This window comes from Balaenoptera acutorostrata, chromosome 2 (genome assembly GCF_949987535.1).
Source record: "Balaenoptera acutorostrata chromosome 2, mBalAcu1.1, whole genome shotgun sequence".
NCBI lineage: Eukaryota > Metazoa > Chordata > Mammalia > Artiodactyla > Balaenopteridae > Balaenoptera > Balaenoptera acutorostrata.
In genome coordinates this window covers 109088253-109115874 of record NC_080065.1, presented here as the reverse complement: position 1 = coordinate 109115874, position 27622 = coordinate 109088253, and the positions used below count along the sequence as shown (strand labels likewise).

At 40.4% G+C, this 27622-nt stretch overlaps 1 protein-coding gene across 4 annotated transcripts in view; it reads right to left on the bottom strand.

The window, feature by feature from the left end:
* The window catches only part of SNCAIP (synuclein alpha interacting protein), a 149064-nt gene that overhangs the window by 31415 nt on the left and 90027 nt on the right, over positions 1 to 27622 (bottom strand). For all 4 annotated transcript variants that reach the window (XM_057541469.1, XM_007188475.2, XM_007188477.2 and 1 more), the window contains exons 4-6: positions 10499 to 11367; positions 8654 to 8833; positions 3145 to 3258 (exon numbers count right to left, since the gene is read on the bottom strand). In XM_057541469.1, the coding sequence (XP_057397452.1) occupies positions 3145 to 3258; positions 8654 to 8833; positions 10499 to 11367 (1163 nt within the window). The remainder of the gene's footprint in view (positions 1 to 3144; positions 3259 to 8653; positions 8834 to 10498; positions 11368 to 27622) is intronic.

The following is a 27622-nucleotide window of genomic DNA, read 5'->3' as shown; positions in this document are numbered from 1 at the left end:
AACATAGTGTAGGCAAATGTGTTCTTTCTTGGTAAATGCTTAATGCTATGATTCCTGTTGTTTCTGTAGCAAAACTCCTTGATCAAAAGTCACATGAAAGATTCAGAAACAAAATGATAAGTTTGAGGTTGAAAGTATCAGAGAGCCCACTGAACCAGTGACCAATGCAAAACAGGCCGGAGCCCCCAAGCACCTGAGGGCAAGAGCTTTGCTGGGATCCTGGACGAGACCATCTGAACCGTCATGTTCGAATAAAACAGCCCAAGTTACACAGGCGGTGACTTTGACTTGAGACAATTCTGTCTCAATTGTTTCGCCAGCAAGCATCTCTCTCAAGGGACAGCAAAGCAGGCCCATCCGAGGACACCCCTGCTCGTTCCCTGAACGTCCCTCACGCTTTCACCTTCATGCTCCCTGTGGCCGGTTCTGCTAAGTACAATCAGGGAATGAAATAACTGGCCCCTCTGAGACCTGGTGTGTCAAGAGGAGGAAAATCAATTCCTATCACCCAAAGATCTATCACTCCAGGAGACCACTAAAAACTGCTGGCTACCCTGTGGTTCTGGAGCCCTTTAAGGTAATTTTAACCAGAAAAAGGACACAAATTGCGAGTCAAATGGAGCTCATTCTTTAAGAATCTATAGGAGGGGCAGAGGGCAACTAAAATAAACCAAGAGAGGAATTTTCCTCTGTACTATCCTTTCCAAAGGTATTTACTGAAGAAACAAAACCAGAACACACTCAAGTGCCTGCTTGCTGTAGAAAAACCTGCATGTGCTGAATCCATCAGAAAACTGTTCAATAACAGTCTTCCTTGTGAAAATATTAGCCTTGTAATGGTTCCAAGTTCAGCATCTCCACAGGTTATCTGTTACATAAGTGGTCGCGGCGGATGTAGGATGGCTGGGCAGAATTTGCAGTCCTAATGGGCTTCTACATTTTCTACGTAGTTAGGAATGCTCTCCTGAAGGCACTGCTAGAGTGCCTTGCTCAAAGCTGTACTTGAGGTCATTAAAAATGCTTATCAGCTTGAAATAACAATCTGAAGACTAATACTAGCATGAAGCAAATGTTTGACGTGGCTCTTCACATAGGTCACCAATTGCCATATTTTCCTCTAGGCCAGCCAAGCAAACTACACTATCACCCAAACAGTCCCAGAAATGGCACTTTCTTTTGTTCTGTCCCAATAGCTTCAAAATTATGAGAAGCCTGCTGTGAGAGCTGAAGAGAGAAACTGGCACATATAAGCAACATTGCTCAGGACAAAGAAGGCCGGATGCCCAATTATTGACTTAAAGTGTCAGAACAGCAATGCAATCCTTTCCTACTTTACTTTGGCAAGCTCTTCCAAAAGTGCGGTCAGCCTTTTCACTGATATCTGAAATTCCTCTTTAGGCTTTACATGAGCAAATGAAATCAGGGGTATGAAACAATTACTCAGACAATTTGAGAATAAATAAAATTTTGTTTTATACTGAGAATGATTTATGAAGACTATTGTCTTAATGATTCTTTTGGTCATTTGAAAATACTATTCTCCCCTTTGCCAGTCTAAGCAAAAAAAGAGCATCTTAACAAATCTTATTCATTCTTACGTTTGTTTGTAGAGCACCATGACTGGGGCTCATAAGTGCAATACACAAAGAAAATGGAGTAATTATTTCAAAGACAGTGGCTTTTACAAATTTTAAATGTTCTTCCTGCTCCTTTCTTCATTCCATAAATTTCATACGAGCTCTGTTAAGATACTCCAAATATCACAACGTATTGTTAGATAAAATTGTAAAAAAAGACTTCTGCAGCTGTATCAGTGCCACTGTAAACAAGCTATACAAATTATCTACACAAATGGAGGAAAAACAGAATCTGGTCCCAAAGCCAAAGGACCTGAGTTGAGATTCAGCCTTTGCTCTTACTAGCCATTAGACCACATGCAAGCCACTTAAGATTTCTTTTTTCAGTCTCCTCATCTATAGAATGGGGATAAAAACAACAGAATCCAATAAGGTTGTTTTAAGGCATAAGCCAGATAATGTACACAAAATCCAATGGCATGGTGCTTGGTACATATAGGAAACATTACATATATATTAATTGAAGTTACCATGGCACAAAATAAACTATCACCTAACATGACTCCCCCTGAAGAAAGGCTGTGGTAATATTCTAGGAGTCTATTTTTAAAATTTGAGATTGTCAAGCTTGAAAAAGCATAATCTCTTGTTGACAATACCGCAATTTACTGCCACTGGGAAAGTTTATGAAGCCAAAGGGATAAGGTTATATGCATGAGAAGCAATTTTCTTTGCCACAAACAAATGTGATTAAATTTATTTTAATACAGTGCTGACTTTATTTATATTTTTTTAAGACTGAGATTGGCATTTTGTGGTTCCAATTTTTTAAAAAAAGAGAATTTATACTCACCCTTCTCAAAGGGAGTTAATGATGATATTTTACTGCATACACTGGATTGTGATCTGTGCACATCAATGACTCACACTGGGATTTCCCAACACAGAAACTGGTTGTAACTGAGACTCATTTAGTTAGTGTGATTGTTTATCTTTAATGGACGGAGACTTCCTCGATTAATGTCATACTAAAGATTTTCTTCTTAAGTTTGGTTTCAAGTAAATCTATCATTTTTTCCTTTTGACAAAAGTTAAATTTGTTTATTGTAGGAAATTTGGAAAAAAGTGAAAAATATAAAAAAGAAAATAAAAGCCACTTATAATTCTACCCTGAGTGATAATTACTATAAAAACAAGTTGTGACATAGTTTTTTCTAGTTTTGTTATCTATTTCTCTTTCTCTCTCTCCAAAATTCAAAGTTGGTACCAAATTACAGGAACAGTTTTGTATCATACATTTTAATTCAGTATTATATAATGAATATTTTTCTGTAAAATTCCATCATATGGATGTTGCTTCATTATTTATCCAATATCCTATCTGGAATATTTAGGTTGTTTAAAACATATCTTTCATATAAAAAATGCTGCAATGAATATCGCTGCTTATAAATCTTTGAATACATTTTTGATGATTTTTCATGTTTGGATTTTGATGGACTAAAAATTTAAAAAGAGATAGATTACATAGCATGCAAATAGAAGATAATTAAAAATTTCTTCATACCTGGCCAAAGCAACCTGCGTAATGAATAAGGCTTGGAAAATCCTTAGAACAACTCAATTCAGCAATGGCTTCTGTTTCACTCACCATCCAGCGTACGCACTCTAATTGACCATTCTAGATTAAAAAGAAAAAAAAAGAAATTTAAGGTAATTCAGGTTTGAAAAAATACCTCACAGGTGGTAATTTTACCAAAGGAAAAATCACATGAATTCTGGCTTTTATATTTGGCTTAATTCATTTACAATAAATGTATATCACCTATTATATTTCTGATCAGTAATTTTGACTCTAAATCAACTGCATAAGTTTTACTTAATACATTTTCATAATTTCATCAGTTATTTTAAAATCAATTTATTGAGGTATAATTTGCAAACTATAAAATATACTCTTTTTAAAGTACAGTTTCATGAATTTTGACAAATATATGCTCTTGTTAACTACAACTCCAATCAAGATGTAGAACATTTCCACCGCACGCCCACATTTCTAGTACTCCTTTGCTCTCATACCCCTCACCTTTACCCAGGCGACCACTATGATTCCTATCACAGCAGAATAGAGTATGTACTCTTTTGCATCTGGCTTCTTTCACCCAACATAATGCTTCTGAGATTCACCCAAGCTAGTGCTTGGAAATAGTTTATTCCTTTTTATTGCTGAGAAGTATTCCATTGTATAAATATATCACAATTTGTTTATCCATTAACTCTGCTTTTTCTCTTGATAAGTTAGCATGTTAGGAGTCCAAAATAAAGAAAAGGAAAATAATCCCATTACACTGGCTCAAATGCTACTTTCACTGAAGCCTTCTCTGACTTCATGCCCACAGTAGCCCTGTTCTCCTGTGCTCGGATCCCACACTGTGCAAACGAGGAAGGCAGTCGTGACATATGTAACCTAGCGATTAAGACCCAGACTTTGGAATGGATTTAAACCCTTAATCCACCACTTAGTTATGAGACTTTGAACAACTTACCTCACCTCTCTGATACTCAATTTTCTCATCTATGAAATAGCAGGGGTTAGTAGCAGCTACCTCATGGAGTTACTGTAAAGATCAAATGAGGCGATGCATGTCAGCTTACTAAGCACATAATACATCACCTTACACTGTATTAGAACGCTCTCTTAGATCCTCACAATAACTCCATAAGACAGATGAGACATTCAACTGCTTTCCTGGTTTGCATGGTGTGGGACCTTAGCACAGGAGAAAAGAACTACTGTGGGCATGAAGTCAGGGAAGCCTATTCTAAAAACAAGACAGGGCGGGTAATCTGCTCATTCTTCATTTACTCCTATTTGGATAATGGAATTTCAAGTAGTCGACTTCCAACTATTCACACGCAGAATAGTTCTCTCTGACTGGGGCATCTAGCATGATCAGGTGTGTGCTGAATAGCTTCCAGGTGCCCCATTCAGATCTATCTCCTCCTGTTTCTGCCCTCCTTCCTGCCCAGGGAGGCTGAGCTGTATGGGTTGGCTCCCTTACCCCCTGCCTTCTGACTGGGTTTGGCTAATGGAAAGCAGTAACAGGAGACCAGGAAAAGAGAGGGAGTGTGCGGTCCCCTTTGTTCTCAACTCCCCCTTTATGGAGGTGCCACTGGTCTGCTGAGTCCTGCCACCAGTCAAAGGTCAAAAGTCAGCAGTTCTACTCAACCCTCTCTAGCTCAAGGTCCTTCCCCTGCCCTTTCAGGCTCTGGGGTGGTAACTGTGCTCTGGTTGTTATTGACCCTAATATACTGCACTTTCCTTCATGGGATCCCTAGACCCTGTCCACCCACCCTCCTTTGGTATATAAATCATTCATTACAGACTTTCCTTAAATTACACAATTTGAGCATGCAGTGTTTCCTGGGAGAATTTAAAAAACCCCACTGACACAACGTGCTTCATTCCCTCTGAATAAAGAAAGGTGTAGGAACCATGCTGAGCGTCTATGAGGCAAGACAATTTACATCAATGGGTATTTACACAGAACACAAAAATATGAGGCAATAGTTCTGATTTTAGTAATCTGAGTCTTCTCTCTCTTTCTTTCTCTCTCTCTCTTTTTTGGTCAGTCTAACTAAAGGCTTGCTAATTTTTAAAAATCTTTTTATGAGACCAAATTTGGTTTTGTTGATTTTCTCTATTATTTTTCTATTCTCTATTTCATTTATTTTTGCTTGAAAAAATTTTAATTTTCTTCCTTCTGCTTGCTTTGAATTTAGTTTGCTTTATTTTTCTAGTTTCTTGAGGTAGATTAGGCTAATAATTTGAGATCTTCCTCCTCCTCCTCATCCTCCTCTTTCTTTTTTAAACATATGCATTTACAACTATAAATTTCCCTCTAAGCATTGCTTTAGCTGCATGCTTAAATGTTGGTATGTTGCATGTTCATCATCTCTAAATATCTTACAATTTCCGTTGTAATTTCTCTTTTGATACAATTATTATTTTGAGGTGTGTTAATTCTATATACTTGTGAATATCTTAAATTCCCTTCTGTTATTAATACCTAATTGTATTTCATTATGGTGGAAGGACATACTTTGTATGATCTTAATCCTTTTAAATTTATTGAGATCTGTCTTATGACCTAGCATATGGTCTATCATGGAGACTATTTCATGTGCACTTGAGAAAAATGCATATTCTGCTGCTGCTGGGGAGAATGTTCTGTTAGATGTGTGTTAGGTTTAGTTACTCAAGGAAACATTTAAACACATGAAAAGTTGCTAGAGAGGGAAAAGGAAATATTATATCACTACTATGAGTTTGAAAGCAGTATCACTTGCCATTAATAGAAATACCAAGAAAACAAAAAATGTTAGTAAATTCTAGTGGGAGATTTTTGCCTGCTGAAGTCCCTGAGCCTTGGGTCACTCACTGTATGTTAAAAAGGAGTATCAGTAGGTTATATGTTTTCTCACCAGACCAGCATTTTGTCTTTGGGCTTACTCAGAAATAAAAAGAGAATCAAGGTTATTTCATTCCAAATTTGTTTAGATACTAAAGTAATTTCTTGTGCTGGCTCCATTTTAGAAAACAGACTGTTCTCACCTTTTAGAAATCTTTCTTTACAATTATTTTGCTTAACTGTTCCCAAAGCACACTTAATAATGCCTGTTGAACTCCCACAGTATCTAGTGTTGGGTTCCCAGAAAGCACTCAATAAATGCTGCATGTAGTTGGCAAGAACTTATGATGTTCCATATTTAAGGAGTTTAACAGTGTGGGGAGATGTTCTTAAGCCTTGGTATGACTTCAGAGCCCCTTTTCTAATGTAATCTTTTTATTTGATACCTTGTCTCTGACTCTGCTTCCTGTCAGCCAGGACATATTATCTGAGCAACTTCTGCCCATTTGTACCAAGTTTGTTTTCTTTAATGACAGCAGGGTTCTCAGAACTGTGCTTAAGGAGGTGAAATACCACCAGTTAGTTACTAGTGTTCAAAACAAGGTCCTAAAACAGAAGAATGATGACTTCTTAGCACTCCCTGAATTTCATCAACGTCCATCACAATACACTAATGGACTGAGGCAGGACATGTGTCAGGACAGACTGCCAAAGAGGGTGGCATACATTATAAAATATTTGTATTTACTGCTTTTGTAAATTCTAGATTAAATAAAGGAATAAAAGAATACTTCCATTTCTCAGATCATTGTCCAGAAGTAAAGTATGAAAAGCCTGAGACTGCAAAACTATAAGAGCTTTTGAGTCCTGTGGGCTTGATGTATGTTCTTCATTAAAGCAAAGAAAAATTTATTGTTTAAGTTTGCATGCTGATTGTATGATGGGGATCCTATGTTGACTGGAGCAGTTTAAGAATGAATTAACACTTAATATGGATACCACAGAAGGAGTTTACCCAGGGTTGGCTTAATGACCACTAAATTTCTTATGTACCTTCCTACTCTGAAGATCCTTACCCTATCAGAACAAGTACTTGGGCATATAAATTAACAAAAAAATGTCATCCAACTATGTAGTTAGAATATATTCAAAATGCACCATTAGTCAGGAAAACTAATGAGAACTGTATTTTATAAATACTAAAACGGCAAGGTGAATGTCAACTATCACTGGCATTGCAAGAATATTTTAGTCATCACTGACACATGCCCACTGATTACCAAACCCAACTCCTGCCTTCCCACAGGATTCTGACATGGGACTAGATCCTGAATTCGCCATCCTGCACTTGTATTACTGATAATTTATCTGCCTTATCCACCAGGCTATCAGTTCCTTAAGAAAAGGGACTATGTCTCATTTAAATTTGTTTTGCCAGCAGCTTAACACAGTACCTGGTGGACTCGTACACATTGCTGAACTCCACTATGCTTGACTTTGACTTCACATTTCATTTCTCTTTCTTCTTGATGGCTGCCTGAAGTTCAGCTCTTAATCTGACATAGCGTCATTTACAACTAAAGGAAAATGATATCCACTGGGGTCATGGATTTCTTATTTGATCAAAAAAGCTAATCATTGAGTAACATTAAATAAAACAGAAAACAACTTTTTAATCTTTGCTGAATGATAAATAAATTGAAGACACAAAAATTCAGATTTGCATAAGAGGTATACTGGGGAAGGAAACTGCTTGTTTTTCAAATATAACACGTTCTTCAGTGAATTCACAAGTAGACTTCTTTAACTAGCAAGTTCCCCTAGTAAATTTCAGTATAATTCCATTTATAAAAATTATGATTATTCAGCTTTTAGAAGACATAACTATTAAGTAAAGTAAAGTACATATGCAGAAGCACAAGATGTATTATATTTCCCTAAACTTCACTTCTGGCTTATTAATAAATGTGACTGAATTCCACATTTATTTACCAAAGATCTTAAAAGTAATTTTAGCTTAATAGCTAACCTTCTAGTGATGTGTTATATTTTACAGAGGCACTCACTGCAGTGCTATAAAAGACCACGTTTTCCTGTACCACAGTTTCTAGGTTTTAACTCTATCCCAGTCGGCATTAATTTGTGGAGTTTTTGACAGATAACATACCGTGCTCTGCAAGAGCCAAATGCAAACTCGGCACCGATATTCTAAACAACTCCTGATACTGCAGACATTTAAACTTCAGATGTAATCCATTAAAAGTCCACTTTACTGTCTGAAATACTCCTGAGTGCTAGCGTCCCTTATAATACACCTTTTCCTCATTTGTCTTGCTCATTACACTCACATTAGGAAAAAATGAAACAGCCTCACACAGATCCAGGGGTGGTTAAGAATAACAAAAATTCTCAGAATGGCAACAGATCATTTTCCTTTCTCTTCATTAGCTGATTTGAAGTTTACCCTAAATTGCAATATAGTCTCAAAATCTCAAAGCAGCTAGTGACTGAAATGATTAACCTTTTAAATACAATAGGTTCATTTGCTGTTGGCTTGGTATATCACCCTTCTCTCCCTCCATTCTAACACTGAAGCTTACTAGGAATCTTCAAAGATAGAAACCCAACTTTTAGCTGTGGAGGACCCGGCCCCCAACCAGTCACCTTGATGGCCAGGCCCGCTGGAGTCAACTTCTCCACATTTCGCTCGTTGAGGCAATCTTCTCCCATCAAAGACGTGAGGTGCTGCAGACATTCTGCATGTCCCTGCGCTGCGGCAACGTGTAAGAGATTGTTTCCACTTTCATCATGAATTTTGTCTAGATTGTCGGCAGCTAGGTGTGGCTGAACACAGAGTAAGAGGAGAAAACTTAAGTCAATAAATCACAAGGAGATGCTATGGGGGTTTTGCTCTGGGCACTGGGAAGAAGAGATGAGCTTCCAGAAGCTCTGGTGGCAGCCATGGGGATCTAATAAGTCAGAACTCCTCGCAATTAATTAATTCTAATGATTTTCAACGACACTTTTGTTATACTGCGCTTTAGAACATGAATGCTCAAGTGACTTATCTTCCTGGGAGACATGTGACAGACAGGAGTCAGCAAGTCTGTAGCTGTTCCAAGCTGGCTTTCTAACAACTGCGATGACACTTAACGGTAACTGGCAGGTTCCCTGTCTGTCTCCTCCACTCCTGCTAAGTTCTGAGGGCCAGGCTGTGTTTTATTCCCTGTTGTAGGTTTGTTAAATGAATGAACTACCTGTCTTAACCATCTGCGCTGCCTTGAACTATGGAGAGCTGGCTTTGACGGCAAGCTACATGACAAGTGCTGCAGCCAGTGTTCCCACGGGTACCCCTAGACACTTTCATCCCTAAACAAACTCCTGGGGCATCTGGAGGCAACCTGGCCTTTGGTTTCCTCACCTCTAGTGAAGTTCAGTCCCCTGAGTATAAACTCGTTGATAAAGACCGTTGGGTAAACTGAGAGGTGTTATCACTTGGGAAACATAAAAACACGGGAAAGACAAAAGAAAGGAATGAACCAAGGAGAAATAGAGAGGAAGAGCCAGGAGAAATGGAAAAGACATCTTCAGGAGATGAAAAAAATATTACTTTACTTAGTAAAATTGTTCAATCATATCATCCTATTATAACACTAAGATGTGTGATAACAGACCAAGCACATTATACTTATCTATGCATGGCTCTACCCTAAGTAGAATCACACTGCCAAGATGTGATGATTTTCTTGAATGAGACTTTAATTAACACCACAGTGTCAGCTCAGGCTTACTACTGTTTGATCCAAGTTTGGAAGCCAGGAAAGAACAACGTAGGCAGATGGAATGTGACTGCAGTTTAGTTTTCCCTGAGCCTAAGCAGAACAGACTTTTCTTACATCATGTTACTCCGTGTCTAGAGTCTTTGGAAAAGCTTCTTCATTCTCCCTAGACATGCAGACCTGGAACTAAATAAAAACTCCATGTGGGTCAGAGGGCAGTCAAGCTCCAGGGTAAGTTTCTATCTGCAAATGCTTTCAAACATCCTGGTCCAAGTCTTCTGAATAATGATCAGGATAAAACAGAAGACCCTCTGTTCATGTGTCTGGCAGGTCACCCATCAGCAAGGAACTGACATCCCCACAAATAACTGAGTGAGAGCATTGGGAACCATTTGAAAAGCAAAAAGAAAGACATTAAGATTCATATTAAAGAAAGTGCTGGGCTTTTTTCGTTTTGTTTATGTTTTAGACTCTGTGTCCTTCTTCCAGTTGAATTCAGGCAAAGTTCAAGTGAAATAACACTCCCCTCTATAGCCAATTGTTCTTCCTTGTGCTAAGCACCTAACTTTTAATTTTAAAACTCAAAAGTCACATCTCCCAACTAAAGCCACAAGTAGAGATTAAACAAAAATTGGGACAGAAGCACCATCATTCTGTTACTAATGAATGGAGCTGATAAAACTGGAGTCTCTAGATTCTTAATATGTAGACGGAATTAATTCATACTTACCAGGAGAGATATTTGCCCTTCTTTAACGATGTTCAAGATGCTTTTTACTTTTTTCAGGTACTCACTCCTTTCTTCTGGGCCTTGGGAGCTGGTCCAGTTCATGCCACCGATCTGCTCCTCTAGTTTGGGGTCTGGTGCTGAGGACTGCAGATGGAAGGCCCTGAGCTGGCAGTCTGGCATCGCCTTGTCAACTTTCCGACCATGAGGATCACTAAAGGTCTTATTTGGGAAGTCCTTACTCTGGTTTTCAGGCTCATATGCAGAGCCACATTTAACCAGAGGAGGAGAACTCTCGGATTCTTCAGTGGAGAGCTTCTGCTGGTCACGGACGACCGAGGATGCTTTTCTCAAGTGAGGGCTTTTCACAGGAGATAGAACACAAAATGGTGTCATGCTGGACAGTGAGTTCTCAGCATTTCCTGTAGAGCAGGCTTTGCTAGAAAGGCCATTGATGCTTGTGCATAAACCCAAAATTCTTTTTTCTGAAGTCACCTTGGTAAAAGAGGCAAGCTGCTGACTGGATTTAATGTAAGGCACATCCAGAATCTCATCCATGTCGAGGTCATAATGTTCCAGTTCGCCCAGCAAGGTGCTCGGTTCCGTGCTCTTACTTGGAGGGCTGCTCTCTCCATCTCGGGGGCTGAGCTCCTCAGGTTGGGGGCCTGGGTCAGAATCACCCCCTTTCTGGTACTCTGCCTTCTGGTTCTTTTGATCATCACTTTCATTGTTCTCCAGAGTCTCTGGCTGATGTTTCAGTGGGGACACTCGCTTCACTGGGCGGAACTTACTGTATACATCGGCGATTCCCGTGGGCTTCTGTGTGTTTGTAATAAGAGTTGAGACACCGCAATTCCAGCTAGAGCTAGAAACTGTTTTAAAATAAAAGAGGGGACTATTAAAAACTGTTTTAAAATAAATTAAAATCGGGGACTATCTGAAACACTGAAAATAGCGTGGCCATGCAGGCAGACATGGTCCACTCAAGTAATGCTCAAAGGAAGCCCAGGGACGAATTAAGGACGAAGCTCAAAGGGGACGAATTAAGAAAGAACGTATACCATAAAACAAACGGTTCATACTTACCACTGAAACACAGTCAATGATAAAAGAAAGTTATGACATATTGGCTCAAAATTAATTCAAGTAGTAATAATAGTGAAGGCAGACAGCTAAAGAAAGCAAACCCAGACAGATACTCAGGTTTATTCCCTGGGTGGTGACACCTCCCTGATAGTATTTTGATACTTGCCATCACCCTGAAAAAGAGAACTGGAGGATAGGATCCTTTGTGTTAAACGAACTTCCAAACTAATCCAGGGAGAGAAGGGATGTACGTGCGTATGTGCACACACGCACGGGTATACTCTGAAAGCTTACGACGACGTCTCAGAGAAAGAAGGGATAAATGGTTTAATATTGGGCAAACTTAAACTGATACCTACTGGGTGATTCCCTAGGTGATTTGTTAGGTGGATTAGGGAAAGAACAGGAAGGAATGAATTGGTCAGGACTGACTGGACCATGGGAGATAAGCCATGGTTGAGTTCATCCCACCGCAGACTGAGTATTCCAGTCAACCATCGCTCACGGGCATTCAAGAGTAATTTCTGGCATATGACACATCAACATAACGCACTAGCTTCACACGGGAATGTGCTCTTTAAGAGTCGCTGCTGCCCTTGGTCATTTGGAAAGCAGGAAATGAACAAGAGGAGAAGGAAGGTGCAAAGGGAGGGTGAAGTACGCAGACTATTTGTTTTTCTTCTCATTTCTTGCAAAGTTTAGATGAAGACTGTATAGTCTGCGTCCGAGTGCCTGGCTGAGACGGAGCGTAACGGGAGGTGAAAGGTAAGCACCACCTCCTCCCGCAGTGCGGCGGCCTCGTGTGACCGGCTGCCCCTTCCTCCCTCAGCCTCGATGACACCGCCTCCTCTCTGGGACACTCCCTTGACTACGAAGATGACCCCGCACTCTTGGTAGCTTGCAGCCCACCAGTTTACGGATTCCTACTCCCTTCCCACTGAGGTTACACCATCCCCCATCAAAGGGGTGAGGTTTCAAGACATGCCCTCTAACTAGGCATCTCCCATCGCTCTCTCCTCTTCTGGAACAACAGCAGGTGGGAAGTATTTAACCCCAAAGCATGTGTATGTGTCTGTTCTTTGCTATGGAGTACAACCAGGAAGTAAAGGAGCTAAGACGAGGGTATACTCAGGTCTGTAACTTCTGCAACAGTCCCTGGCTACCATTGATTCTTGGGGTGAAAGTAGCATATAAATTATGAAATGTTCCCCAAATTTAGACCCTTGGTCATTCTTCGTCCTACTGCTATGTGTTCTAAAACGATTCAGATAAGTTCTGGAACCAAAATAAGGAGGTGAGAGTGAGTGTTCTAAGCCAAAATGCTATGTACCTATTTATTGGTGGGTGAGTTCTTTCCCCCAAATGGACCACAATTTTGCTTGTGGTTTCAGAGGGTCTGCACGAAGCGGTCCTTCTCTGAGGACTTTTGGGAATCTAAGAAAATACAGTGAGCTGTGGAGGGAGGCCTGGATTCTGTCCAGTAAGAAACAGGTATTAACAGAGAATGTTCCAGAAGGGAAGGAAGGTGTCTAGATGCTCTTAAGCTGCTGCTTCTCTTGCCTTCTGCTGGCTCTGGTTCTCAGTTGTATACAGTACTTGGCACAGAGCAGACAATTAACAAGTGCTATATTTGAATTTGAATCTCACTTTGTCCAATGCATTAAATTTCTTTTTAAATGCCCAAAGAGCATCCTTCTCAGGGATTTATAGCTTAATTTCACAGGGGACAAAAGTCCTGTTAATAAACTCAGAGGAGTGGTAATCACCAATGAGAACGAGATTTTCTAGTTATTTATGAAATGTAAATAGGCAAAGGCAAAGACTAATTCCTGTGGGTCCATTATAAATTTAACAGTCTTTCTATCCTTTATATGTCCTTTTCTCCCTCAAAATGTAAAGCTAAAAAAAATTAAGGCCTGCCAGAAATTTTTGCCAAGCTTTTCTCTCTTCCTTTCAAGAATATATGGTTACTTACTTATTTAAACCAACAGAAAAATAGTGGACACAGAGTTTATAAATGTAAATATGCCTTAAATTTTATCCATCAATTTTCTGAAAACCTTAAAATATAGTAGGAAAAAAATATATATATTTCTTAACATTTCTGAGATACATACTTATTATTAGGGATAGTATTTGCTGGTATTTTCCAATTACCTTCATTTTTTTGGAAACTTCTTGATAATGTGCATCTCAGAATGCAATAAAACATTTTTAAAGCCACATAACTTAGTGGGCCAATACAACGAGAGCATTGTACCAATATATTTATGTATCGTATAAGGTCGTGGGTTCAAAGGGCTACTCTTTTATGTTGGCTTTATTTACATGTGAAATTTTTTCCAAGTGATACAGGGAAATGGATACCATATGTTTCCCAGCTGTTTTGTTCTGACAGGAGCCATTAAGAATGCTCTATGGAAATGAATTCTGTCTGAGTCTTATGAAAACACTTCTTTCCACAGAAGAGCCTAGAAACTGAAGAAGGGGCATCAACATTAGGCTCGTTGTCCTCCTTATTCAAACCTATGACTCTTTTTTAGGCTGAGAGGGAAATCTGTGTTTTCCAGCCTGTGTCTTGACTCCCTGGAAAAAATCCCAGTTATGAAAAGTGGATTAGATAACAGGTTTTTGTGAGAATGCTCTAATTTTTTACTATATCATATACCTGTCTGAGGAGAAGGACAATTTTATATATATATATATATAAAAGATAAAACGCAATTAGTTTATTTCTCCTAAGCTGGGAAAATGGGTATTTTAAGCACAACACAAGTAAAAGGGCCCTTAATGACAGGCAAGATTTTCACTTCCGATTCTGTAAGTCTACCAAAAATTCCACTTATACTGTTGTTCTACCCCGACCCCATGATACACTTCTTATAATGCATGGAAACAAAGATCAGACTAACTAGGGCTTATAGGCAGATTTTGAGGCTAAATTTGTTTCCCGGAAATCATGAATAAATACTTCACATGTTAAACTTTAGATCGCTGAAAATTTTATCGATTATTTTATATCTTTACAAGCTCTGTGAGAACAGTCTGTGTCTAATTTACCTCTCTATCCCTCAAAGCACCCAGCAAATTGCTTTACATGTATAGGTTCTCAGTGACTTTTTTGGGTGAGTGGATTCATTTTTAACATCTTATGAACATAAACATGCCCAATATACCTTAAACCTGTCTACCTGATTACGGCACAAAGTTTCTAAAATGGTCAGTAGGTAAATGGAAATGCATTTGAGGTTGATTTGTAGACCACAGTTCCCTCTTCCAATCTAACTGGCATTTGGAATGTCTCTGATCTCCAGCAGGGTATTTCCAGTTGCCTGCTGACCATCCACAGGTCACCATTTATTCAACAAGCATTTAAGGTGAGCCTGGGATGTGCACGTTATGTGTAACAGGTAGCATGTTCTGATCCAGGGGTCTTATCACCCCTACCCTCACCTGCTTCTTGCCTTCCCCCTCCTCATCCAAAACACACACACACGCATATGCACACACACACACACACACGCATATGCACACACACACACACACACATGCATATGCGCACACACACTCTACTCTGTCTTCCTTAAACGTATTCCTCATATACCTGGCCTGAATCACGTGACCATATATGCAGCCTCCCAAGCAATCCATCTCCAAGGCATCCCTGCCCCTCATCCCGTAGGCACCAAGTCCTACGTAGCCTGATCCTAAATCCTTCTTTAATCTGGTCCCTCTATTCATCTTATTATACTGACTAGACCCTTCCACAGCCCCTGCAGGGTTTCTTTTCTTCTTTGGTTTCCCTTTTGATCCTGATTAATCCCCTCTTTAGATAAGTCTGATTTTGTCACTTCTTAGCTCAAAAACCTTGAAGAGGCCTTGTACTGCCTAAAATAGTATTTCCCCCTATGTGGGACACATACCCCTGCAGTATCTAAGATGGTGCACAAGAACCATAAATTCCCCTGACTTAGAGAGTAAGCAAGCTATATACCTTTCAACTCTTTCTTCCTCTTAATTAATTTAAGGACTCTCAGTTTGGAGCTACAGTGACTTTAACTCCTCTCCAAAACTTACAAACTCCCTTCAGAATAATGAAACTGTGGACCTTTAGCTCAGAGACTTTCATAAGCAAAGAGTTAGCAGAAATGCTTTATTTTCATCACATTCATTTTAATGATGTCCTTGAAGTTACTGCAAGTGACATTGATTTTTTACTTACAACACTGACATAAAGTTTCTTCCAAAAACAAATATGCTTAAAAGTAAATGGTTTTAGAAAAATAAGTTAAAAATAGTAGTGCAAGTGGTTTACAGGTCAAACAAAAATAAGAGAGGTTGTGGAAATAATACTTAAACAACTAAGCTTTGGGAAACCCTGACTTTCAGGATAGTAGCTAAATTCTTTATCATGGTAGGTATCAGCTCTTTTATTTATTTTCTAATTTATCTTCCTATCTCAGCGCCACCATTCCCACGTCACTAATTTTTCTCTGCATTTCCATTGCTAAACTCACCCCCTTCTGGATACCCCAGGTCTTTCCTTCTCTTTTCCTGCCTTTGGGCAAGTTCGCCCTCTCCTATGACGCCTTTCCTGCCTTCTCTGCCTGAGATGGAAGCTCATCTGCCAGGGTTCCCCTCAGGTGTTACCTCCTTGGTGCATTTCCTCTGACTTTCCCAGGGAATCGTTGTCCTTTGCTTCTCAGTGTCCTGAGATACATCTGCCCATACCTAGAGTCACGCATTTATAAAGCTCTGTTTCAACGATTCACTCATGCATCTGTCTCACCTTCTCTCTTGAGAGTCCCTCAAGGGCAAAGACTGCTCGTGAACCTCCTTGTGTTTATAACCAGCCCTCTATCTAGCACAGCATCTCACAGATATTGGGGCTCAAGGGCTAAACCTTTTAAAGAATAAATGAATGAAGGGGGAGGGAAGGAGCAGGAGGGGGGAAGAAGGAACAAAGGAATATGCTAGACCAAAGATGCAAAGTATACTAAATACATATGAGTCTTGTCACAATGAGTCACTCTCGCCACATTTTGGACACACTGAGTGTGCTGAATATTTCAAAGACAGTCTTGGTAAAGCTATTGAAGATGTGCTGCATATTAAAGTATTTTCATATATTTCCTAAGTTCTAAGCCAAAACTTCTTCATCTGTAAAATAAAGGGGTTAGACACATGATTGCTAAGACCTGACCCACCTCTAAATTTCTATGACTGTATGGAATGTCTACAAATAACAGGGCTCTTTATTCTGAATGACTCACTATGAAACACTATAATTCTTCTGGATCCATGTATTTCAACAGATCCTCACAAATTTATAATTATGAGGCTAAGCTGATTGCTGACACAGAACAACTCTTTGGCTCTTGGGACTGATAAATTAGTATTTTCTTAGGAAGATAATGTACAGTTTGCTATTGCAACGGTGGATCCAATTTTCAAGACTGAACGTCAGTGCTGGCTCCCAAAACGCCTATTTTACTTCTAAATATGGAGTTTTGTGTCCATATTAGAAAATTAGCTTTAGACATCAAGAAGAGAAAAAAAAGGATGTGTCTTTAGGATAAAATACTCTTTTCCTACTATTTATTGTTAGAAGTGAAAGGAATACTATTTTCCTTGAGAAACAAAATGGTCAGCTTTAGCTGTAATTGCCTTAAAATGTACACAACAATGAACTTCACATCTACAGCTACTGGAAACCTAGGCACCTTCAAGGACATGACTTCTAAGTTCTCCAAGATTCCATTTCCTTCCATTTTTATACCTAAGAGAGGGACATCGTGAAAAATTAGGAGGGTCAATGCTAGAGTCAAGAGTTTCCTTAATCTGATGTAAATGAAATCCATCGTGGGCTTACTCATCACAAACACTTCAGGTTCTGAGGCGTGGTGACAGGTATACTTATCTCATGACAACAAGAAGAAGGGTATGGAGCCTGAGTGAAGGCTACTTGCTCGGTGCTCTTCTGTACCACCCTTGGAGACTAGATTGGAACCTGATCCAAGAAAGGGCTGGGTTAACTCTGAATCTGCAGTACTGTGTCAGGCCATGATGTTGGGAAGAGCGAGTGGGTGTGAGAAATGTTCCCCTGGAGTTGTTCACTCATCCCTTTCATTGGTGTCACAGAACCTTTATTGATGGTGTTGTGAGGCTGAAGGGCAAGTACAGAGGACTTTCTTATAAAAATATCAACCAATGATTTATTCACATTGAGATGTTAAAATATTATTGGAAAAGATTCATTGATTTGGTTCTAAACTTCCTAAGTGGCTACTGATATAAAGCAGCTGTAGAAAGTCAGGTTTCCCAGTTTCCCAATTTCATAATTTCCCAAGTTTCCTGATTCCCAGCCCAGCCCAGAACTGTCAAGACCTGCTCATGTCACTTTGTACCCCATGTGCACCCATTTCTTTATTGTGTAAAAACTCACAGAAATACTCAAAAGCCCTTACTACCTTGGGTAGAAAAGATACTTCTTCACCAAAGACGCATGTTCTATCATGAAATCAGACTCAATATTTTGACAACTTTAAACCTTTGGGCCTTGAAAGTATGGTTCCCACAGAAGACAAATGAGTGATTCTGAAGAAAGCACATGGTTTCAGAGTTATTCTGTTGCCTGAAAAGCATGGCTGACCTTCACTCTGACATCAGCAAAACCTCCTGAGTGGATTAAGTCTTACATCCACTCCAGGCTCATTACCAGATTTCCTTTCGGTTTTTTCCTCTCTCAGTGCTGAATTATATAGAGAGATACACATCCAAGGATGGTGCAGAGGCTCATCAAGCAGAGAAGTGTGGAAACAGGGGAGAACTTGCTCAGTGTGGCTTCTGGAAAGTGTTAGCAAACTCAGTGTAGTTTCTGGAAAGTGCAGAACCACGCTTACCAGTTTTAACTGAAGGTGGCAATGTTCTACAGTGCTGATCTGTCAAGGGCAGGAAACACCAAGATACTGCTCCTTGCTAAGGGAACAAGAGGCAGATGGGGGAGGTTTGAAAAATCCCTATCCTCTACCCTCTACTAGCCAGCTCCAACAGATGGCTCCCAGAATGCCGTCAGTAAAATGTTTATTTTCCTTCTCGATGTGAAGTCATGTGTCCACATTAGGAATACAACTTTAGACACAAGAAGAGAAAAGGGGGTATATATCTTTAGGGTGCATGAGTGTTTTTTTTTTTTTTTTTTTTTTTTTTTACGAAACATTAAATGAATTCTATTTTCCAGAAACAAAGTGGTAAGTGTATGAAACCTAGTCCCACTTTGAGAGGGACGTGCCTCAAGGTCTGGAGGGGAGGAGAAATGGGAGGAAGAACTAGCCCAGCCTGCAGCCTCCTCTTCCTCTGGGCAGCCCTGTAGGGTCCGCCCAAGCAAGCTGGTGGCCGGGTGGAGTTCTCCGTTACAGGCTGCAGAGAGGACAGGGCAGGTGCAGGGACGCAGCAAAGTGCAGATAGAGGCCCCTGCAGGACAGAGCCTGGCAGAACCACACTGCCTCCTTTCCTACTGCCTTTCGGTACACACTTCTCAGGCACTGTTACAAACAATGAAGAAAACCAAAACACTTACGTGTGTTTTAAAACTTCCTCCAAATGCTATTTCTTAATTAGAATTTTCCTAAAATGTCCTCCGTTAAAATTACGAATACAATATATTTGTGTAAAACTTCCTATGTTTCTGACCACAAGTCAAGTGTATGATGTCACTAGACGTTTTTACAACAACTCCGGAGGATCGGTGAGCAGTGCTTCCGTATTCTCACTTGAAAATAAATGTGAACTGAGGGAGTTTCAAGTGTTATGTGGAAAATTACATACTATGCTGACTGCTCAACCAGGACTGAGGTTCCCTGACTGCAACTTTCTCTCCATATCACCGCAGAACTGCCTTATCAGAATTAAAATTATTCCCTAACCATGCAATTCACATTTTCTCTATTTGGGTCACATGAAGGCAATGGAATTCCAGAAACCAGTAGTAAAACCTGGTTGTACTCATTTCAGATTCATTTTAAGCTAAATCCCAAACTGTACTCTCTGCCTAGATTTTGGTAACCACTGACTATGAAGTAACATTAGGAAAATGGTTTTTAATAACAACTTTTCTTAGAAACAGTTGAGTGGAAGAATTTCCCTACTTTGTTTATCTTTAGTGGCATCAGCCTAAATTTAGAGTCATCTTATCACTGAAAATTTGTTCTGATTTCAGCTGCCAATTTTTTCAACTGGTTAAAGGTGGCAATTTCTTTCCAATATAAGCAAGAGATATAGGAATATAATAGAGCTTGTTCAGAAGTGCTAAAGTAATTGGCAGAATGCTAAAAGACTCTTACAGGGTCCACTCATTCCACAAACATCTGCTGAATGTTCTCTGTGCACATGGCTGTAGGGGTACAGCGGGGAATGAAATAGACATAATCACTGTCCTTATAGGGCAAGCAGACAGTCAAGCAAGTATACAGATGAATGAGAAATTACAAAATGCAGAGCGCTTTGATGGAAACAAGTAGGGTCCTGGAATAGAGAACAGCTGAGAAGCCTTATCATGGAGATGACATTTAAGCCAAGACCTGAGGATGAGAAGAAGACAATTATGTGAGGATCTGGGGGAAAATACAAGAGAAAAGATGATTCTGTGAAGATCTGGGTAGAAGGAAGCCCATTCTCAAATGCCTAATGCAGGAGAGAATCTGGCAGGTTCCATAGTTCTTCTATCTAGAGCAGAGTGAGCTAGGGTGAAGGAGATCAAACATGAAGTTGAGGGAGGTTGTCAGGGGCCAACTTATTTGAGGGTTTTATTGACCACAAAAAGGAGTTTGGGTTATATTTTAAGTGAAATGGGGTATTCTTAGAGGGGCTTCACAGAGAATGAAATGGTCTGCTTTACATTTAAAAATATATCCTTGTGCCTCCTCTGGGGGAAATATGGGGTGGTAAGGATTGATGGTGAAGAAAGAAGTCAAAGTATTAGTTCATGGTCGTTAACCCAATAAAACATAAAGGTGGCCCGGCCTGGCTGGGGGCTGTTGAGATGGAGATAAGTGGACAGATGGGGATAGCCTTTGAGCACAGACGACTCAGGACCTGCTGATAGATGGAGGTGGAGATGAGGGAGAGGCAGAATCCTGGCTTTGGCCACCGAGTGGGTGTTTCAGTAAACTGAGTGCTGATTGCTGAGGGGGTTCTGAGGAGGAACAGGTTGGGGATGGGGATTCAAGAATTCCTCTTCAGAATTCCACAAGGCATCCAATGGAGATATCGAGTGGGTCATGAATTAGGAGGCTAGAGTGATGAGGTGAGTAGCAGCAGCAAGTATGGGGCATCTTAAGCCATGAGAACGAATGAGCTATCAACCCAGAGAGACTTAGAGATTGAGAGGAGAAAGGATCCTACTGAATACTTCCATACCACTTGGATATGTAAAGGTCAAGTAGAGGAAGGAGAGGAGTTGCAAAGGAGACTAAGGAGATATCAGAGCGTTAGAAGAAAAACAAGGAGAGAGGTGGGATCACAAAGCCATGGGAGGAGAACGTTTCCAGAAAGGCACGGCCAGTAGCCTCAAATAACACAGCAATGCCAAGCAAGATGAGAACATCAGTGCCAACGGATTTGACCAACTGGAAGTTGTGACCTTCCCAAAAGAGGTGGAAGCCATACTGGAGATATTTAAGTTGAACAGGAGGTAGAGGACTAGAGATCGAGGTTCCGTTAACTCTTTAAAGCATGTTGGCTACAAGTGGGGCCTGGGGTGGGAAGAAAAAGGAGCAGAGAATTAGGGTGGAGCCACCAGAGCAGTACTGTTTGCTCGTTTTTTAAGACAGGAAATAATTAGAGAGTGCTTGTATGGTGCAGATAAAAGAGGAATCAAATATCCAGAGAATATCAAAGTGTCAAACCAAATGAAGAGAAGCAAAGCAGCTGTCCCAAACCTCAATTATGATACAAAACCCAAAGAAGTCGGCTTCCTTTTCACCTCTTTACACATTCAATCATCCATCCTACCTCAGAGGTATATGTAGCACCAGCAGTAGTCACTGGAGATACCATAATGAACAAAATTACCCAAAAGAGATTTTATTTAGTCTACTAGAGAAAACTGATATTAAACGACATTACCAATAATTTTTAAAACGCAGATATTTAAAGAGGTGGAAAAGTACAGGGAGCTGGGAGATAATATAGTAAATTGGGAGAGGGGTTTTAATATAATCTAGGCTTGCACTGTCCAAATAGGAGCCACTAGACACCTGTGGCTATTAGGCACTTAAAATGTGGCTGGTGGTACATATCAAAGTGATAATAGCTTTGATTTATTGGGATAAATATAAGGTATTATTAAATTAATCTCATCTACTTATATTTTTTAATATAACTACTAGAAGAAGTTTAAATTATGGAAACGGCCTACACTACATTTCTACTGAACAGCGGTGGTCGCAGGAGTAGGGTGAAGGGCTGTGAGGAGGTGACCTTGGAGGCAAAAGGAGAGAAGGAAGGACGTGTCACGTGAAAGAACACAGCACATTTTAGGAACCGAAGGAAGTCCCTTGATGAGACTGGCAAGCAGAAAGCAGGAGGAGAGCGGCATGCGAGGAAGCTTGCGGATCCAGGAGAAGAGTGCTTGAAGACCACATAAGAGTTTCCCACTAAGAGAGTTTCCCACTGTGTATCCTGAGAACCATCTTGGGGAACTAATGCTTGATTCTGAGCACAGAGTGACATGATACCTCATCAGGGACGATGGATTAGCACCAAAGGTGGCCTAAGTCAGCGCTTCTCAAACTCGAATATACACAAATGAGTCACCTGGAGAGCTTGTTAAGATACAGATTCTGATGCTGGAGTCTGGAGTAAGGCCTCGGGGTCTGCATTTCTAACAGGCTTCCCCGTGATGCTGGTGGCGCTGGTTCCGGTCTCGGAGTGCACTTGTGAGATGCAAGGGCCCGAGCAATCGATGCCACAGAAGGGTCTGGACTTTTGGAGATGATTCTTTACTCTCTCCGAGGATCCTTCAACTATGAGATTCTAGGATTCTGTTTCTATTACTTGAGTTTTTTAGTGATTTTTTTTTTTAGGGGAAGAGTCAGGGCAAAGAAGGTATGTGGACAAAGCACGCTCATTTTAAATGGGAAGAAATTGCCCACTGGGAGACAAAAGAAAAAGGATACACTTTCAGCAGGAAGTGGGGTGCTCTCAGAGACTCTATGAAGATCCCAAACCAGTAACAACCCTCCCTCTCCCCAGTCTTACTGTTGCCTTGATTGGGAACATGGGGCAGGGAAAACCGCTTCTCCCTAACGACAGGATTGACTTCTGAGAAGGAAGTCACTGCGGGGTCACACAAGGTGAAAGGCACTTTGCTTCCGTACCGGTTTTTCCTGGTCCCTGTGCTTCATTTCTTCCCCTTCCTGCCTCCACGATGCTTTTCTCTCTACTTCTGAGTTCTCATCCTTCCTTACTGCCGATTCCCTTGAACTCATTTCTACCAAGAGGTTTCCCCACCAGTTTTGAGGAGGAGAGGTATGTTTCTTAGAGTCCAATAAAACCAAAGCATGGGAAAGGAGACTGGGTCTCTTCCCCAGAGTTTTCTCTACCTCTAGTACTGCCTCGTTCCTGACTTTGTTAACTCCACAACCTTCCAGAAAGTCAGGGAGCTAGGGGACTTATATCTATGATTAAACAAAGAGAAGAAATGTTCAAGGAGAGAAGAGGGGACAAAGATGCACTGTATTTAAGCTCTGCCGCTGCCAGCCCTTTACATTATTTTTGACACTACTAGAGTTTTATTTTTAATTTTTCTATCACTCCCTGCTCCTATCTTTCCCCACATTGACTTCATATCCTTTCTTTCAGAGACATTAGCAAAGTGTTAATGGATTAAAAGTAGACAGAGGGGGCGGCTCTGCTTTCCTAAGTTCTATAGTTCATTCAAAGTGTTGGCCATACACATTCTGCAACAGCAGAAAAAAGCAGTGGAAAAAACTGCCCTTATGAAAACGAAAAATAGAACTACCCTACGAACCAGCAATCCCACTACTGGGCATATACCCTGAGAAAATCATAATTCAAAAAGAGTCATGTACCACAATGTTCATTGCAGCTCTGTGTACAATAGCCAGGACATGGAAGCAACCTAAGTGTCCATCATCGGATGAATGGATAAAGAAGATGTGGCACATATATACAATGGAATATTAGTCAGCCATAAAAAGAAACAAAATTGAGTTATCTGTAGTGAGGTGGATGGACCTAGAGTCTGTCATACAGAGTGAAGTAAGTCAGAAAGAGAAAAACAAATACCGTATGCTAACACATATATATGGAATCTAAAAAAAAAAATGGTTATGAAGAACCTATGGGCAGGATAGGAATAAAGACACAGATGTAGAGAATGGACTTGAGGACATGCGGAGGGGGAAGAGTAAGCAGGGACGAAGTGAGATAGTGGCATGGACTTATATATACTACCAAATGTAAAATAGATAGCTAGTGGGCAGCAGCCACATAGCACAGGGAGATCAGCTCAGTGCTTTGTGACCACCTAGAGGGGTGGGATAGGGAGGGTGAGAGGGAGACGCAAGAGGGAGGAGATATGGGGATATATGTATGTGTATAGCTGATTCACTTTGTTATACAGCAGAAACTAACACACCATTGTAAAGCAATTATACTCCAATAAAGATGTTTAAAAAAAAATTTTGCCCTTATGTTATGATGACAACCATACAAAAAATATGCCTCATGAAAAAAATACTAGAAAGAAATACAGCAATTTTGTTTTGGTAGCATGGTTAATTGTAGTTTTTACTTACCATTTTAAAAAAATGAATTATGTCACCTTTATAATTATAATTTTGTTAAACAAGAAGCAAAAATAATTATTTGACTAACATTCTCATCTACATGCTTTACTGTATGTAAATTTTTACTGTAGTTAAATAGATTTTTGTCATAAATGTTAGATTCTTTGCTGCATCAGGGTGAAGTGTTCATTTTCTTGATTGAGATCTTAGCAAATGTGTTTCCCGAATCTTTGAGTCCATTTTATATTAGATCATGTGAAATGGATTAATCAGCAGGTTTTTCAATTTAAACTGCTATACCAACTTTCATGCTTTTAGCATGAAACCTTAATAAAATTGAAAACAGGAGGTTTGTATATTTAACATCATCAGCTATGTCACAGCAGCTTCAAGAGGATAAATTTCATGTCAATGTATTATTTTCGGTGTTGGCCAAAATCCTTGAAAATCTTAGAAAACCATACATTTTCAGGGTTTATCACAAAATTTGCAGGCACAGGGCTAAAAATATAGCAAATCTGCAATGTTTCTAAATATACATCCAAAACAGCTTTTACCAGATACTGAGTTTAAAAAGTATGATTTTCCTTTACTCACTGTCACACAAGTGATCTTCTCTACTAATTAGGTATTGAAAACCCTTCAGGATCTCTTCTCGAACACACCCCAGGGCCATTTATTACTGTTACATAACCGAGTTTCCCAACCTCAACACATCTAAGTTCTCAGATGCAAAGCTGCATTAATATTTATATGCCTTCTTTCATAAGAAAATTATACAATGAGCTGAGCAGATACATATTTTGAAAGAATCACAAGACATTTAAAGCACCATGAACTGAAACAAATGTGTATTTGAATGTCCAATTACTTAAAAGAAGCTCGAAGTCAATGAAATTGAATATGTTTGATTTGAATACCATATGTCGATTTAGTATTAGTCCTCATATGTATTTAGTCCTCATACGGAGAAAATATAGAGCGGAGTTAACACGCCCTGCCTCGTCCTCCTTTCCTACATGAGGAGCAGGGATTAAGCAGAGAAAACACGCCAACATTTCATAAATAACTCCCTTTTAGAGGTGCAAATTTTTCACCCGTAACTTCCCTAATGCTAATCCTTGCCCCACTCCACTAGCCGCGCGTGGTTCCTCGGACTACAACTGCTCTTCAGTTGCTCAACTTCATAGGGACTCTGTGGTCAGCAGAACTGGTTTCAAATGCAGAACTCTGGACAAATTATTTGCTTTCTGTGGGCCTCAGTTTCCTCATCCATAAAATGGGTATAATAATGGTCCTCCCTCAGAGAATTATTTTGAGGACAAATAAGCTGTGCACAGAAGACCTGGCCTAATGCCTGGTACGCTGAGCACCTAAGAAATAACTGGGAGATCTCAGTAGCACCTGTGCAGCTCTAAGCACCAGCAAAGTTTGTTCTCAAGCTTCTAATTCCTAGTTCTTCCCCTCTCTCCTGCCTTCCTATGGTATCTGCAAATCCTTCACACTTCTTTTCAAAAGTTCTTTTTCTCACAAAAATTCAGTTTAGGCATAGTGTAGTGTAATTGATGGAAAAGAGTTTAAAATATTATCCTTGTCAAGGGAAATACAGATTTTAACAGGAATCCGTGCTTTTGGCTAAAGGAAGGGCAATCCCAGGGCAGACTCGTGGGCGTTGGTGAGCGAGTGGAAGGTGCAGGAATGCTGCCCCAGGCCTCTGACAAAACACCCTGCCATCTGCCTTTCTCAGAGCCCACTGTGGAGCTGACCCAGGGCCCAGGGATGAAGTGGGTGAGCCCTGGGCTCTATGTCTCATAGAGAGGCTCCCAAGGGCCAACAACTGGGCTCATTTGCACTCCTGTTCCTCTCAGAACACTTTAAAAATAACAGGCAGGAAGGGGAGGCACCAGTCTTGTCTTTGTAGCCCAGGAGCAAAGGCAGGAAAGGTGTGTGGTAAGTCCTGAGGTTGATCTGTGTGGTTGGTTGACAGGTTCTGATCAGACCATACGGGGAGCAACCTCGGGTGGAGTTCTGGGTGCGCCACTTTTAAGAGGGATGCTGGTAAATGCTACAGCCGCAAGAAAGCAAGACGCATGAGCAGGATACACTCAAAACTGTGGAGGGAAATTTTAGTTTGGAGAAGACAAAACCAAGGGTGACTGCCATCTCCAAACACTCAGTGGCACCCTTGCCCAGGAGGAACTGTCCTTCTCTAAGGTTCCCTAGGAAAAAGCCAGGTGTAAGGGGATGGACATCTGAGGGACACCGATTTTGGCTGAACAAAAATTAACCTTTATGAATAGGCAGCTTTGTGAGACTGTGAGCTCCCTGTCACTCACGTGACGAAGTACAGGCTGATGACCCCATCAGGATAATAAGAGTCACTCCAAGATCTGATGGACTTTGGACTACATTGTTATTATTATTGGCCTTTAAAAATTCACTTATAATTAAAACATTTTCATTTAAATTTATAGGATAGTTGAAAGAATAAAAACAGTACAAAGAACACCTGTATACCCTTTACCCACATCCATCCCCTGTCAACACCGTACCCTTCTGCTTTTATTATTTGCACTTTCTCTCCCTCTTAAACTAGATGATTTTTAGGGTCCCTTCTTCTACTGAGAGTTATGATTTTTGGCTTCTTTCCAGGTAATAGCATTTTAGAAAAATTGGGATCCTGCTGTCAGCGCTCTTCACAGAACTTAGCGTAAAATCTGAACTCTGCGTACCATGACCCTCAGGGCCCTGTAGAGTCTGACCCTGACCGGCTCCCTGGTCTCATCTGCATTTTGATTGCCCCATGCAGCCACATTGGTTTTCCTTTTCTTCCTCATCCATGCTAAGCTCATTTCTGACTCAGGGGCGCTGCGCTCGCTAGTTCCTCTGCCTTCACTGTTCTTCACTGGCTTTCCCATGGCTGGGCCCTAAGAACGCTCCCTGATCCCCCAAACCCCCTTCCCTCCCCAGCCACTGTAAGTTACTCTATCACATGCCTCATGTCACCTCTTATCACTACCTGGAAAAATCTGGTTTATGTCTTCATTTGCCTGCCTTTTGTCTGTCACCCCGCAGAATGTAAGTGCTGTGAGAACAGGGCCTTGTCTACCCCTTGCTTGTTACCCTGTCTTCAGTGCATAGGACAGAAAACACAAAAGTTATTTGAGGAATGAATAAATAAAAGAACAACTGGGTCCAAGAACATCTATCTAGTCAAAGACCTGTTAGT